Genomic DNA, 16,059 nt, shown 5'->3' with positions numbered 1-16,059 from the left:
GTAAACTGCCAGAAGTTTCTCAGGTAATTAAGCCGGCGTGATGAAGACTAAGATGAATTCTATTGTTACGGTTCAGTTTATTACGCTTCAACATTAAAATCAAACAGAAATTATCGCATATGGATCATCAATCCTGGTTGAATCAACCAATTGCTCGAAGAAACTGCTTTCATAATCACTGATTCAATACAGGTACGTCAATTAGAAACAATCCTGGTTGAATCAAGTCAATTTTATGCAATTATAAATTGTATAATTTTTGGGTTTGTTTTCTTTTAAAGAATTGAGTTAAGAACTATGTCAAACTGTATTAGATGTACGATTGCATCATGTTTACACATATTATTGCCGAGTTTTATCATCGATTAAAAAAACTTTACATTAATCTATTATACATGACAATGTTTTTGCAGGTCCATCTAATTTACAACTAGAGTATTTACATCGAATTTACAATGTTATTGCAGGTCGCTTATAATTTCTCATACGTTGCATCATTGATACTGTTACCCATTCTTTTGAATTACAAACACTTGATTATGTTAATTATTATGTTTAATCATCGTTCTAAGAATAGTTTACAAAATTTATAATTTTCTATTAATCTATCAAGTTAATTTTAATTTTTTTTATTTTTTTATTTTTTATTTTTGTGTTTTTGGTGTTCAACTTGATTTGCTATGAATCCTAAATGCATAAAAAATTTCTGGCACAATACGAAACACGTGATTGCTAAATACGTTATATTATGAAAACTGTATTTTTTGAATTTTGAATTTTTATATCCAAATCTATTTCCAATCAATTAGTGATTCCTAAATTCACGTACCAGCAGTTATTGGTACGTGATCAAGTATCCTTGATTTATAATTTTGTATTTTTTGCTCATGTACGCTTCATGTTTTCGATTTTTAATATGTTTACAACTATGATGACATTTAATAACTGGAATTTTCGTTTGATATGTTTACTTTATGTTGTTATTGTGGCAGTATAGTTGTTAAAGATGGAGACATAAAGTACTAAATGTCATTCTGTCTTTACATAGCCAATGAACAGAGAAGAGGTAAATTGATTTGGGTTTTGGTTCCTCATTGTTTTCTGTTACAGATTCTGCACCAATTTGCTGCTATTATTTATTAATTGTTAATTGAAAAAAATAATTGTTGCTTCTATTATTCAATTAGTATGCTGCAGAGTCCAAGTTTAAGGTGTTAGGCCATGGCGATGTGCATAATCAGTCTCTATCTTCGTCCCCGTACACGGAATGCTTGCTGCACTTTTACTTCAAGTAAGATGCTACTGTTTGAATAATAGTTTCACCTCCTTACATGTATGTTTGAGGTATGCTGATGTATTGTTTGAGTTTTACTTATGTTTGCACACAAAGTATTTGATTAAATGCTTGAACGAATGTATAAAAGTTGCAAGTGTGTTTGAGTAATTTCATAACAGGTTTCAATTTTCAGGTTTCAATTCGAATGTAGATTGATTACTTACAATTTTAAAGTGGCTAATCACATAATGTTTTCACATACTTATGTTGAATCTAAGTTTTTTTACTCATATATTTGTAACTGTGTATTTTTATTTACTTAGACTATTTATTATAAACTTTCTTCATAATGGTAGTGATACTGGAAAGTTTAAAACTAAGAAAAGTCTTTAGTTTTGGGATCTTGAAGATTATTACAGTCTTAAACCAAAATGTTTACGATGTTTAGAAAATAAGTTTTATTACCATCTTTTTGTTACCTTGGAATTTATAGTGTTTTCCTTTTAGTTTATTGTTTGCAAAAATCTGTATTTGAATATGTGGTTATGTCCCTGATCATATGCCAATTCAGCCAAAGGGGGCCTTTTTTATAACTTCAACCTAACTAGGCAAAAAGAAACCTTGTGATGGAAACACACATTTTATGGCTAAGGGCCTAGATGAACACGGTGTAGTTTTGGTTTTGCCTTGAATATGTAGTTCCTTACCTCTATCTCAATCCTCATAAGTAACTTGATCAACAATGCTTACACTTACTCATCCAACTCTATCGAAATAAAACATATCTTTAGTGAATAGTCCATCTTTAAGTGGGTCGAAATAGCTACCTCATTATTTTTTACTTCATTATAATGTAACAGGCCGAAGTTTTTTTTTAACGGCGTTGTGTATAAAATTTATTGATCCGAAGCTTACTAATAGTCTATACACAGCAGATATTATTGTGCAGGCTCTTAAGGGTGGGGCTACTGACACCAAATTTTAGTGGTGTACCTCATCATAACATCAGAGGTAATGTTTTGCTTCGGGAAATATGTATATTTCTCATTTCTTTGTCTTAGCGGATCAATCTGGATATGGTCTTATTGCGAATGGGTCAAAGACACTTTAAATAGATTGGTTGAAAATAATGCTGAAAATGTCTAATAGAAGAAGCTAAGGTAAGTTGCCATGTCTATGATGTGTTGCTGAACCTGTCCATTTTGAAACCTGTAACTGATTTTGATTTGAGGTGGTAAAATGTGTAGGTTGACTAATATTGCTAATAAATATACGGAGTTGTTAAAATACCTGCTGCTAAAATTTATTGCAAATGGGTCAAAGACGTTCTTTAGGTTTATTACGATCTAAGGTCCCTATGAGTTTCACTCTAATTATATTTTTATGTAACTTTTAGTTGCTTTTCAATTTGCAGTGGTTGAAAGCTTTTCATCTGTGGATGTTATGCCAAGTTAGACGATGATGTCTTTGCTTTTACAGCTGGTGAGTTCATTTAGAGTATCACTTTACATGTGACCCAGTCCCAGATATACATACGTATTAAGTCTATTTTCCTTATAATATTCTGTAAAAACAAAATTACATCGCGCTAAGTTCATTCACGTTCAGCTTTCCTTATATATGTTAAATGGAAGTTGATAAGCGAAGTTCGAACGGAGGGTTTCTTCAGTTGTTTGCCTGGAATGCTAAATCTCAGAAGAAACTTTTTCTATAATAAACCGGATTTACTAGGTACACTAATTCAATAATATTCAATTACCCTATGCTTGTGTCCCTTTAGCTTCATTTGGGTTTTGGTATTGCCAAATTGACTCAGTCATGACCGAATGGATGGAAAACTTATTTGTTAGTATGTTACATAAATATGCAAAATCATCGATAACTTTTTTGGTCCATTTGCTATTAAAAGCATGTAAATGACTGGTCATGGACATTAGGTCTTTCTCGATCCGCTACTATTATATGTGTATGTTAAGAGCTCAATACTTAAAGAGACACATACCATAATCACATTATTATATCATCATTTTGTTGTGTCAAATTTGTTTTATCTCAAGCGAGTCATATTAATAAATTTATCTAAAAGAGGAATATGTCAGATGGTTCGAAAGGGTAAAAAAAATGTCCGAATGTGTTGATCAATATATGTCACATTTACAAGGTTAGAATCTTATTTATTCTACTTCAGTTTTTCTCTGTATATGTTATTAGATTCCGCTGATTCGAAATTTATTTTATATTTCATTCCAGCCTTTTAGTGTTGCAGCTTAGAAGCAATTTCTGCCTAAAAGAACTTTAACGTGAAAGAATTCGCCTATGCTAATGTCCCTCAATTGCATTATAGTCGCCCGGCCAGTGGTTTTTCGCCTATAATTACTTTTGTTTTTGACATGTTTTTAAGTTATATTTGTCTGCTGTGGGTCTTGATTGTTTCGTGTTAATTGTGTTACCCATTAGAATGTTCAAGTCAAAGTAAATATTTTCATATTTATGTTGTTAATCACGTGAAAATTATTTGGTCATTGTAGGTTTTTTGACATCTGTTGATTCGGATAACGATAAATCTGCCCGACAGGTACAAGTTTGTTATAATCTACTATTCATTCACAAGCTTCTTTTTATATTTGATGCTATATAAAAATTTTGATTCACTCATGCGATCCCTTAATGTGGCTTTAATTAGTCATAAAGGTTTGTCCAGTAAAACTTTTATATGTTCATTTGCTATTACTTGGGCTATAACTAGAGGACAAACTCACAAACATAGTGGCCACCAACCATATATATGGTTGCTGTTCTGGTAGGTAATATGAGATCTCCATGCTCATATTTAAAGACTTTGTAGTCTCAAATATCACTGAATTGTGGAAATAATTGACCACCAAGCCACACCTTTTTATAACTAAATAGTACGATTTCAGATGTACAGTATTGTAACCACCTTGAATAGCTGGGTTCGGTTTTTTAATGATCAGACGTGTTGCTTATTTTATCTGTGTTTGTTTTATGTACAGTCCATGTCAACTGTTCTCATAAGTAACTTGTCATATGAGAATCCTATCTGCAGCATGGACAGGAAATTTTTTAACAGATTAGTTATGTGAACTTGAATTATTCGGGCTGTCCTTGGTAAACGAACACAATGGCCACCAAACATGTGATATCTACTATTTTTTAATTGTTTTTTCAATTGTTTGTGTATAGCAATATCCATACTTTTGGGTAGTGAATTAGTAAATTTAAGGTAATGTACTTATTCGATTAATATTTACTTATGCTGACAAAGTCTCAAGATACAACAAATAAGAAGCAAGTTTCAATACATTTTACTGTAATATTTAAAATGATCTCAACATCCTTTGCAAAATTACTTGATGTTCGATTTATTATCTTTGGTAAACTTAGGTTAAACCTACTACCATGTAGAGATGGACCTATGTCTTTGAGATTGATTAAATACATAAGGTTATGAGAAATTATATTGATTTTCATTCATACTTGATTGTTAACTTTGTTAAACAATATTACCTATTGTAAAATAATCACAACTATCTTTTAATGGTTAATTTTAAGTGCTCGCGCAGGCTAAGACATGCTTTTACATTATATATACAAAATAGTTATCTACCCCTCTCTCTTAGCCATTAAACGTTCATTAAGGTATGTATTACTCCGTATATAGTGATTTATTACGGAATATATAAGAATATAAACATCTTATAAGAATATAAACATCTTATAATCATCTCAAACACATTAAAAGTCCCACAAATACTATTGAACCGGATTAATTTATATAATCTGCACCTTCAAATGCATATATTCTTGGTCAAATTCTTTTAAAGTAATTGATGGTTTTAAGTAATCGATTTAATATTATGTTATACTCAGTATTTTGTTATATTTAAACTACTGTGTAACGAACGGGCTTTTACAAGTCTACAATTTGAGATTATCTAAAAGTTTAGTTCGAACTATTTTGGTCGGTTTTGAGTTTTGACATAGGTATGAAATGTCAAATTAATTATTCTCTTTATCGGTGCCTAATGTATTTTTTATATAACGGTAAACTTTTTATAAGTTAATGTCAGTGTATCACCCTTTATCTATATTAGTGCCTTATGAAGGTTAAATATAATAGGTGAAGTTCGTTTCATATAAATACATTGAGATGATTAGTTTCTTTTATAAACATATTTGTGTGAAAACCTTATTGAAGAACCTATTGGTAGCAAGTATGTCTTTTGGTCCATTGAGTTTTGTTATTTTAGATGTAATGTAATCATAACAAATACATCAAACTCAATGTATTTAGCTACAACGAACTTCACCACAATATGTACTTATGCTATTATTATATATTTGACATTTGCTAACGACTATAAACAATTGATTGTTGCATTGAAAGTGTATTTATTCATAGCGTTTACGATGCTGAAATCTGAAATCTGTAATATATTTAGTTTCAATATGAAATTATCAATAATCAAGGGATACATAATTGTAAATGTATCATACAAGTAATCCAAGGTATCAATAAGAACGTTTTAGAATACTATTTAATAGAGCTACCGTGCAAAAAAAATCGGTTGATGTTTAGCGCTTGATATTTTTCTAGAATACTATCTTTTGGTCCATTAGCGGTTGAAACAGGAAAATTCAAAGACAAAGTCAAACCTTACAGTTACGTACGGCTTTGATCATTTCATAAAAGAAAATCGCTTAAGAACTGGAACAAACTGGATATTCACCTACTGTTTCGACAAACGCGCTTTCTATTTATATTGATGTTTAGCACAATCATACAAAAACTTGAATGCATTTGATGGATTGAAAAACATTGTTTGTTTAATTATCTACTATGATGTTTTATTTTCAATCTTCATTTGATATTGTCATCAATAACTTATATATTAATAATTAGTCTAATTAGAGCCAACCGTGCAACGCACGGGCTCTCAAAGTCTAGTTTAAAATAAGGGACAAATTTTTGTGAAAAATAAAAACAATAACGTGCACAATTTTTTTAAAACGGAGGGTGTATTAAATTTGTTAAAATCGAATTATTTCAATTTTATTATAAACTTTAGTAGTGTATACATGCGGTTTTTTATACTTTTCATTAATTAAAAGATTGTATCAATCGTTTCGAATTATAACCGGAGTGAACACCTTGCTATGAGCGGTAAGGGCTAGGAGAAGGTAATGCCATCAAAATTAAAAATTATTTGGTCTAACTTGCCAACTCATTTAACGGCCAAAGCCAATTTGTGAACTCTATTTGGCTGAACTTGAGCATCAATACTAAGAGGGCCGGAATACTTTGAACTTAAAGGCCTTTGACTTTGACCAATTGACCGCTTAAATTCGACGTTGACTAACTAACTTTGTTTTTCATCCTTTGACTAGTATTGGTTGATTAATTAAACGGGTTTTGTAAATAAGTATGTATTCAAATAGTTCTATATAGGTAATAGATAAATATATAGTTAAATTTGAACCTTATGACAAAGGTATATTGCAAATATAATATATTTTAGATAGTTGACACAAGTGTAAAGCTAAATTTGGTCACTCTTACTTAAATCAAAATCGTAGTTAGTTAATGAAATAAATCTAAACTGTAAGGGTTATGCGTAAAGTTAAGAACAATTAAAACACGCTAAACTTAATATAGTTTCTAAAAATTAATAGAATTAGATTGAAAAATTAACATATTAGTATTAGTATTAGTATATTTAGTATACTACAATTTAAATGAAAGGACTAAAAAACAAGACCAGTCAAATATGGAGTGAGGAAAGGAAACACACAAGATATACAATAATACTCATGGAACAAATAGAATCAGTAAGTGTTTGGAGTGGGAGGCCCACATATAAAAAAGCAATGAAAATAGAGTGAATGTTCACAATATATACACCAGTAACCTCAAATTCAAGGAGGGCTAGTGCCCTCTTTTGTCCTCGTGATCTTCCGCCCATAAAAAGTTCCACTATATAACAAGGGAAATTAGCAGGTGCTAGATCACTATTTTTTTAATACCTCGCGAATAATTAACATATATTTATATTTCTATTATTTATTTATTATAAGATGATATTAGATTAGATATAACTGGCTTGAACTAGCTATTTTTTAAATATCTCATGATTAGTCAATATATACATATACTTAGATAAATATTAGCTAAGAAACGTACTAATGAGAGATATTTGCACTAGGGTTTTAGCTATCTCAGGACCGTTGAAAAATCAATTTACATATTAGTTATGATAACTCTTCTTGGAGCGGTCCTTCGAGTTTAATGGAAATTCAACTTAAATCGTTCGAGTGGATCTCTAGTTGGTTAAAGATGCATAGACTGGATTGGCTAGGTTGGATCTCGGATCCATGGTCTTGTCTTGTGAATTGTAGTGTCTAGTAGTTGCTTTCTCCGCAACTTAGTGCTCTTTTCGTCTTTCTTTCTCGCTGTAGTTTTAGCCATCGGCTTAGTGTTGCTTGTACGGGTTTCCCCCCTTAGTGGGCTCGTGTTTATATTAATTTTGCTTTTCGAAAAAAAAATATTAGTTATGATAAATCACATTCTTTACATTATTGAGTTCGTGCGATTCACGTTGGATAAAAATTGGTTAAACAAGTAGTTATGATTTATTTTAATATAGAACTATATCATATGTAAGAGTCTTAACGCTTGTAAATACGAATGTTATCATTAACAATCATTATTAATTATTACTATTACTATGTATTTATTACTCTGTAGTATTTTACTACTACTACTACTATTATAATTATAATTTTAATATTACTATCTTTAATCATTAGTATTAGTACATTAACTAGATTCGGAAGCCCGCGCGTTGCTGTGGTTCTCAATGTTTTTGTCATAACGTTTTTGCAATAACGTGTTTTGACAAAACATTTGTTGTACGCATTTAGCGTTGATTATTTACTCATTTATCCCCACTATAAATTTATAGACATTTATTTTTATTATGTTTTTGAGAGCAAAAATTTGAAAAATGAAAGGATTTATACTCCGTAATATTGCAGTATTTTTTTAATTAAAAAAAGTTGGAAGATGCAACGGCCAACTGGACTTCGTATTTGGTAGCCACATGATTTGGTCAACAATTACTTTACTACTTTGTCTTACCCCTTTACTCTCAATTAATCGAATAGGTGGTTTCGGTCGTGAGATAAAAAATTAGTTTTCCAACCCGATATCATATTTCGCTGCGGGATGATTTTGATCGGTTAACGATAAGTTAATTATACGTAAAAGGAAAACGGTTACCGGTAATATTAACATACTCTAAAGTTTATATAGAGTATAATATAAGAATTTAATTTAATTGATGTTCGAAATATAAATCTTTACAATTTTATGTAGGTTCAATGTTTTGTGTAACACATATTGAAGCTAAAAAAAAAAAATTTAAAGTGGTAATGTTTATAACTTAGAGGTTCAGTTTGTCATTTTCATCGTAAATGGGGGTGTAAATAAAAAAAATAAAGTAAAATGGGTTGATTTCATCCACATATCCATCCTACCCTATCTTTAGTACTCCGTATTCTCTCCTTTAACAGCTTATTATCCTCTCCACCGATCTTCCCCAATTTTCCATTCTTATTTTCACTACCATTATAATATCTTACACTAAAATCATTAAAAAAAATCAAGAAAAATTATATCGATGGTTGCGGTTGACTCGGTGGTTTCCAGTAGTTCCGACCACCTGAACTCGATTTAGTTTTTGGGTTTTTCTAACACCCCACTCTCAATAGAGTTGTACTATTTGTATGGTTAGTTGTACCGTATGCATATTTAGTTGTAATATATATGTGAATAGCTAGTTGTACTCAAGAATGCAGGTAAGAAAAAAATTATTATTTTTGATGTTTTTTTACAATAGTAAGGTGTTGGCCGACGGTGAAGGTCGACGGCGGCGTCGGCTGTTGTGATCGTAACTGTTGCCGGAAGTAGCTTTCCAGCGCCACTCTCGTGGTGTGTTGGGCTATTGTAGTTGTTCTCCTACAGGAGGTCCAGCGCTTGACATTTATCAGAGCCACGGTCGTGAAAAACCCGACTCAAAAACTTGACTTTTCAGGTATGTATTTTTTCTAACCACTACCAAACCGTCCTATGTTCAGATTTGTTTATTGATCGGTTGATTTTTAGATTTGTTTTTGTTCCTTTAATATATATGTTTATCGTGTCCCCCCCCCCCCCTTTAAATCAGACAATTAGGTGGACTCGTGAGGTATTTGATATGCTGGGTGTCTTTTAAGTTTTCAGGTATGTTTATATATTTCATCAAACACTAAATTTCCCTTTGTTCCGGAAGTTTGTCTCATGTGTGGATCTGGATGTTTTTTCTTTAGATCAGATTTGATGGTGGTTGAAAGTTGTGGACGGTGACGGTCGTAGCCGGCCGTGAAATCGGCGGTGGTAGGTGGCAGTGCATGGTGGTGTAAAGTGGCTGATGGTGGCGGTTGCAGGTGGTTGGTGGACATGGAATACTGGTGTAGATGGAAAAGAGACCCAAAAATTAATAAGTTAATGGTTTTTTTTTTTTTTTTTTTTGAATATATGTAAAAAGACGAATATTAACTGGTGGTCGTTGTATAAAATCAGAAGATTAAATAAATTATCTCAAAAAAAAAAAAAAAAAAAAAACTACTGTAGCTACAGTGCGCTACAGTAGCTACAGTGTTTTTGGGGTATGTGGCGGGTTACGATTGGAGGGTGTTGTCCATATTTAGTATATAGTATAGTATAATGTCAATATTGATTATTAATCTCATATTTAAACACTCATGAAACTTTAGAAGTTAACCACGCATGTTTGCTTGAGTGGCCACCGAGTTGCCCAATGAAGCACACCACCCGGGTTCAATTCCTGGCTATGCCAAATTGTTCAAAAATGGAGTGTAACTAGAGGGTGCACATAATGTGCAACTCACTCGGTACCAGGTCTCGCGTTCGGGGGGCTTGATTACCCGAGGTTTTACCTTCTATGGGGAGCCAATGTGCACGTTCATATGATGGTTTCCTCGCTTACCAAAAAAAAAAAAAAAAAAAAAAAACTTTAGAAGTTAAATAGGACACTAATTAATGAATGGTGTTTTCAATATTCGGAGAGAAAAAATGGATAATATATATTCAATAATGTAGAGAATTTCAAAAAGCTTCTAAATATAGGTAACTGATATTTGATTGTTCTAATAAATTGACATATTTCTGTAATTTTTTAAAATAAAGGCTAAATAAGGTTGTCATATAAACTGATAAAAAACTTTGTTTTGTATAATGTCAGGAGCGGATTTGAGGGTGTTCAACATGTGCACTTGCACATGGCCCATAATTCAAAGGGGCATATAATCCAACAATATGTATTAATTATGAACAATATTGTTATGAGGAATGTTTGTACTCAAACTAATTTTTTAGTATTTAATGAACTTAATCTTACAATTGTTCAAAACTTTTGTAAATTAAAGGTCTATTTTTTAATAACTGAACATGGATCATATGAAAAATTAAAATTGACGGGACGCCTCTTGATAATGTATAGATAGATAGATAGATAGATAGATAGATGATTACATGAATAGATTTTTATAGAAAAATCTAAATCTAATTAAAAAGCACATGCATCTTCTAAGAAAAGCCATAGGTTATATGTATTAACATTACTATAACAAGAAATTGAAAGTTAAGATTCAATTAAACTCTTTTCTTTTAAGACTGAACTGCAAAAACTAGGTAAACATGTAGTCAGGAGTATCAAATATCAACTGTTAACTAAAACAAATACGAGTAACAAAGATAATAATAATAATAATAAAGTGGTGAAGTTTTGCACTCGAGTAGGTTATTGATGTCCTCATGCTTTTGCAAATGGGCAACACGAACCTTTCTTTTTTGTTTTTAAAAAAGCAATTATGATAACATGATATCTTATTGGAGTCAAAAATTATAATTTTTAACATATGTAACACATATATTATAAAACCTTATGCTATATTTGATAAAAATAATAAAGCGTTGAATTAATGATTTAAATGTTATGACTGAATTTGGTTGTGAATGACCATAACTAGTTTGAATAAAAAATTTAAATAATTGAACACTACGTAGTATTAACGAATTAACATTTTATATGAATGAATAAAATAATATATTTGTTAGATAAGATTTCTATTCTTCTCGGTAACAAATTTAGATTTTGGCACGATTTATGGATTGGCTCTTCCTGCTTGACGTCTAGATATAATCGCTTACACCATCTAGATGTCACCAATCATGAGACGGTTGCGGATAAATGGATCAATGGTACATGGCAATGGATTTGGTCAATGGATGATATTGGGAGTCGTAATTCACAAGCAGTTTCGTCTCTCTGCGACGAGTTACAAGAGTGTAATATTTTGGACCGAGAAGATAAATGGGTGTTCACGTTGAGCTCGGACGGGTTGTATTCTGTTAAAGAAGCAAGGCAACGTATTGACCGATCACTGCTTACCTCGACGCACATTCCGACGGCATGGTTCAAGTTTCTTCCGAAGAAAGTTAACGTGTTTCTTTGGCGTTTCAGGTTGAACTCTCTCCCTATTCGTTGGAATCTTTCTGCGAAAGGGTTGGAGAAAAAATCGATAGTTTGCCCTATTTGCAACAATGATATCATGATGCAAACTATTTGTTCTTCACATGTCCCTTAGCTGAGAGTTTATGGCATAAGGTGCGGATTTGGACGAGTTGTAACATGCCAACAGTTTCACCCTGGGAAGAAATGGCAAGTTAGATCGAGGGTCTCCAGTTTTCGAAAGCAAATAAGGATCGATTGTTAGCTATTGTGATCACTACCCTTTGGTTGATTTGGCTGTTCAGGAACGGAATTATTTTTCATGATTTTTTTTGTACTAGAAATAGTTTGTTGATGTTTATAGAGCTTTTTTTCATTAGCTAAAAAATAGATGTCATGTTGTTTCTGATTGGAACTCATGGCTTGCTATGCCGTTGTAATCACATTGTATTTTCGTTTTGTTTCTTCTTTAGCGTCTTGATAAGGAGCGTGTTTTAATATATATAAATTGTGGCCGTAAAAAAAGATAAGATTTCATAATTTACAAAGGATATTAAAGTAAAATGAACTTGTCGATGAATGGTAATGACTTATGAGACCACGTCTTACACGGCGCTAAAATTTCATTGTGCATATTAGTTGGCAAAATTTAACGCTCATAACATCAGTTATGCTGGAGCACATTTAACCACATCTTAGGGGCGCTAGTTACATATGTAACAGACAATGTCATATTTAAACATTATATTAAATTTTGACACGTCATTTTCACTTTATTTATTAAATTTATTTTTACCAAGCTTTCAATCATATTTTACCACATCAATTAAAACCTTTTTACTCAAATTTAACATCAAAATTTGACTCTTACCATAACATAACTTCAAAATTTGACACGGTCGTGATAACTTCAAAATTTGACACGGTCATATTGCAATCAAATTTTTCACTCATTTTTAAAAAGCACAATTTTTTTACTCCACATCAAAGTCAAAAAGCTTCAAGGTATGATCTGACAGTATATTTGACTTTAAATTATTTAACATACATTCTATTTTGTCATTTAACATCATATCATTTGTAGTTCACATATTACGTAGCGAATAAGCTTGTTGAATGGTGAAGCATTTCAACATTAAGTAGTTTGAAAAAAGATTAAGCATGAATCCAAGCCAAACTAGTGTTCGGCTATAAAGTTTTTATTTATTTATTTATTTATTTATTTATTTGTTTATTTAATACATCACGAATGAATGACAAAAATTGCATTCAAGTTCCAATCAAACACAAGAGAAAACAAAAGAGTGTAGCGACTGCCTCATGCGCACGCTACCCCACATCCCTCCAAACCCTAATTCCAAAGACCCTTTCTCTACTCTCTAGTTTTTATTTTTCTCGATGGCATAAGTCACATGACTCATTTTATACTCAACTTACCAAATTAGTCCTCTATTAATCTTGACTAAAAGTTTTGACATATACATATTATTATACGAATAAACCAAGTGGAATACATATTCATTCATATTAGACCGCACACCATTAAAAACCATAAGCTTGGAATAAAAAAATGTGTTAGTGTCGTTGATTTTGTAATTGTACTCATATTGCATACTACTACTAACACTACAAATCATATCTCAGTAGAACAACAACAATATCTAATCTTCAATCTTTAAGTTAAATGGACTTAATCATTCATCTATTTTAACAACAATACCTAATCTTCAATCTTTAAGTTAAATGAACTTAATCATTCATCTATTTTAGAATTAAGTAAGTCGTTTTTCTGTCCAAGGGCAAAGAAAGTCATAGTTTGCTCGAGGACAGAAAGACTGAATCATATTTTAATAAGTATAGTTATAAATTAAATATTAGAGAAAAGACCATATAGTCTTTGTTAGATACATTCTCACCCACTAAAACCTATTTCCAAGCTAAGCAGCCAACCAAAAACATCAATAGCTCCAAAAGGTACCCAAAGGGTATTCAGTACTCTCAAGTTTAACCATCAGTTTTTTTTCTACACCACTCTTGTTTCTAAGTATACTTTTCCGATTTTAACCGTATAGGGTTTTGTTTGAGTATATTTTGGAGATTGTATTTATCTTTATATAGATAAGGGCATATATGTCGAATCGATGGTGGACAGGACAAGGTAATCTAGCCGGAGTTGAGCCATCATCGGGTGGTAATAATTCGTTGAGTCTTAAAAAGCCAGATCTAGGCATATCGATGAACGAAAACAATACAAGTGAAGACGATGATAGAGATAACAACAGCGATGATCCAAGAGAAGGTGCGATTGAGACATCAAATAATAGACGACCTAGAGGTCGTCCACCTGGATCAAAAAACAAAGCCAAACCCCCGATTTTCGTAACAAGGGACAGTCCCAACGCACTTCGTAGCCACGTAATGGAAGTTGAAACTGGAACTGATATAGCTGAAAGTATTGCTCAGTTTAGTAGAAAAAGACAAAGAGGGGTTTGTGTTATGAGTGCTAGTGGGACAGTTATGAATGTTACTTTGAGACAACCAACTGCACCTGGATCAGTTATGGCGTTACAAGGACGATTCGAGATTTTATCATTAACTGGAGCCTTTTTACCTGGTCCAGCTCCACCTGGATCAACTGGTTTGACTATTTATTTAGCAGGAGGTCAAGGTCAAGTTGTTGGTGGGAGCGTTGTGGGCCCGTTGGTAGCATCTGGCCCAGTGATGGTAATTGCAGCCACATTTTCTAATGCGACATACGAAAGACTTCCTGTTGAGGATGAAGAGGAAGGGGATAGTGTTGTGCAAGGTGGAATGGGCGGTGGAGGTGGTGGTTTATCGCCGCCTGGTCTCGCGATGGCTGATCAGCCGATGCCGCCACCGGGGTATAATATGCAGCCGAATTTGATGCCTAATGGTGGTGGCGGACAAATGAACCATGAAGCATTTGGTTGGGCTCATGGCAGGCCTTCATATTAAAGGTAAAGTTAAGAAAAAGTATTATTTCTGAGTATTCTATATTATATTACTACTATGGTTAAACTTAAATAATGTCTAGTGTGATGTTAAATTATGTAAGAAATGTTAATGATGACGTTCAGGATGTAATGTTATTAGAAAAATGTATTTATTTGTGAACTCCTGATGAATATGTATAGTTTGCTTCTATTCTTGTTAATCTATATTTAAATATGGTTTTGAGTTATTTCAGGGTATGTTTTGTTTATAAAATGTGAGTTGCAATACTTTTATGAGGAATAGTAATACGGAGTAGTAATTAAGGTAAACTAAGCATAGTAGTATTATCATTTTGTATATTATAGTATATATATACTAGTATTAACAAAGATATTTATAAAAAATATTTTTGAAGACTTGAAGTGTTATAATCATTAAATAATGGAGTATCTTTCTTCTTCAATCTAATCATCAACTAAACTAATAACCATATTAATTACAATAATATTTTATAGAATAATTATAATAATAATAATAATTATTTACGATTATTATAATTATAATTATAATATTTATAATATACTATAATAATAACAAAAATAATTTAGATGATGCACAATCTCAGTGCAGTGATCAAGCCTTTTGGTCACTTCAGATATTCTATTTCAGTCACTTCAGTATAACTTTTATGTTTTTTTTTTTTTTACTACTTAAAGTTTAGAATAACATATTTGCTCACCTTCTTGTTATATACTGATATCTTTGATCATTACTTTATAGGGTTTACCCTTTCTAAATAATGATGCCATAGTTTAGGTAGAAATGGTATGTTTCTTGATGATAGGGTTAAAGTTACTCCAAATGATTCATTTGTCATGTGAATATAAGGACAGGCCACCTGCAACTTTGCAAGAGTATCAGAGGTTTATTTGTAGGTACAATTGTACAAATGTTCATCATCATTACCATCATCGTCTTCCTCATGGTAGCATAAACATTTGAATCATACTTATTACTTAAGTCATTTCATATATCAAAGATTCAAAATTCCTATCATATAACAATTTTTTTTAATAAAAATTTGGAAGTGTAACCCAAAACATCACCTATTCATTTAGTTGACAGAAATAGTTGAGTTGGTAGTTACTAATAGTATTACTCCATATTATTCACCCGATCTGTGGCACAAAGGCTAGCTGTCATAAAGCACAACACGGTTAAGATAACAGAACTACA

General features: G+C 31.8%; 1 protein-coding gene across 1 annotated transcript; it reads left to right on the top strand.

Moving 5' to 3' along the window:
- Positions 1 to 13,836: 13,836 nt before the first annotated feature.
- On the top strand, positions 13,837 to 14,921 carry LOC139893300 (AT-hook motif nuclear-localized protein 20-like). Its single transcript, XM_071876461.1, has one exon. The coding sequence runs from the start codon at positions 13,999 to 14,001 to the stop codon at positions 14,842 to 14,844; it is 846 nt and encodes a 281-aa protein (XP_071732562.1). The 5' UTR covers positions 13,837 to 13,998; the 3' UTR covers positions 14,845 to 14,921.
- Positions 14,922 to 16,059: the final 1,138 nt, after the last annotated feature.

Source organism: Rutidosis leptorrhynchoides, chromosome 2 (assembly GCF_046630445.1).
Source record: "Rutidosis leptorrhynchoides isolate AG116_Rl617_1_P2 chromosome 2, CSIRO_AGI_Rlap_v1, whole genome shotgun sequence".
Classification (NCBI taxonomy): Eukaryota; Viridiplantae; Streptophyta; class Magnoliopsida; order Asterales; family Asteraceae; genus Rutidosis; species Rutidosis leptorrhynchoides.
The sequence above is the reverse complement of the archived record's forward strand: the minus strand, read 5'-3'. Positions and strand labels throughout refer to the sequence as shown.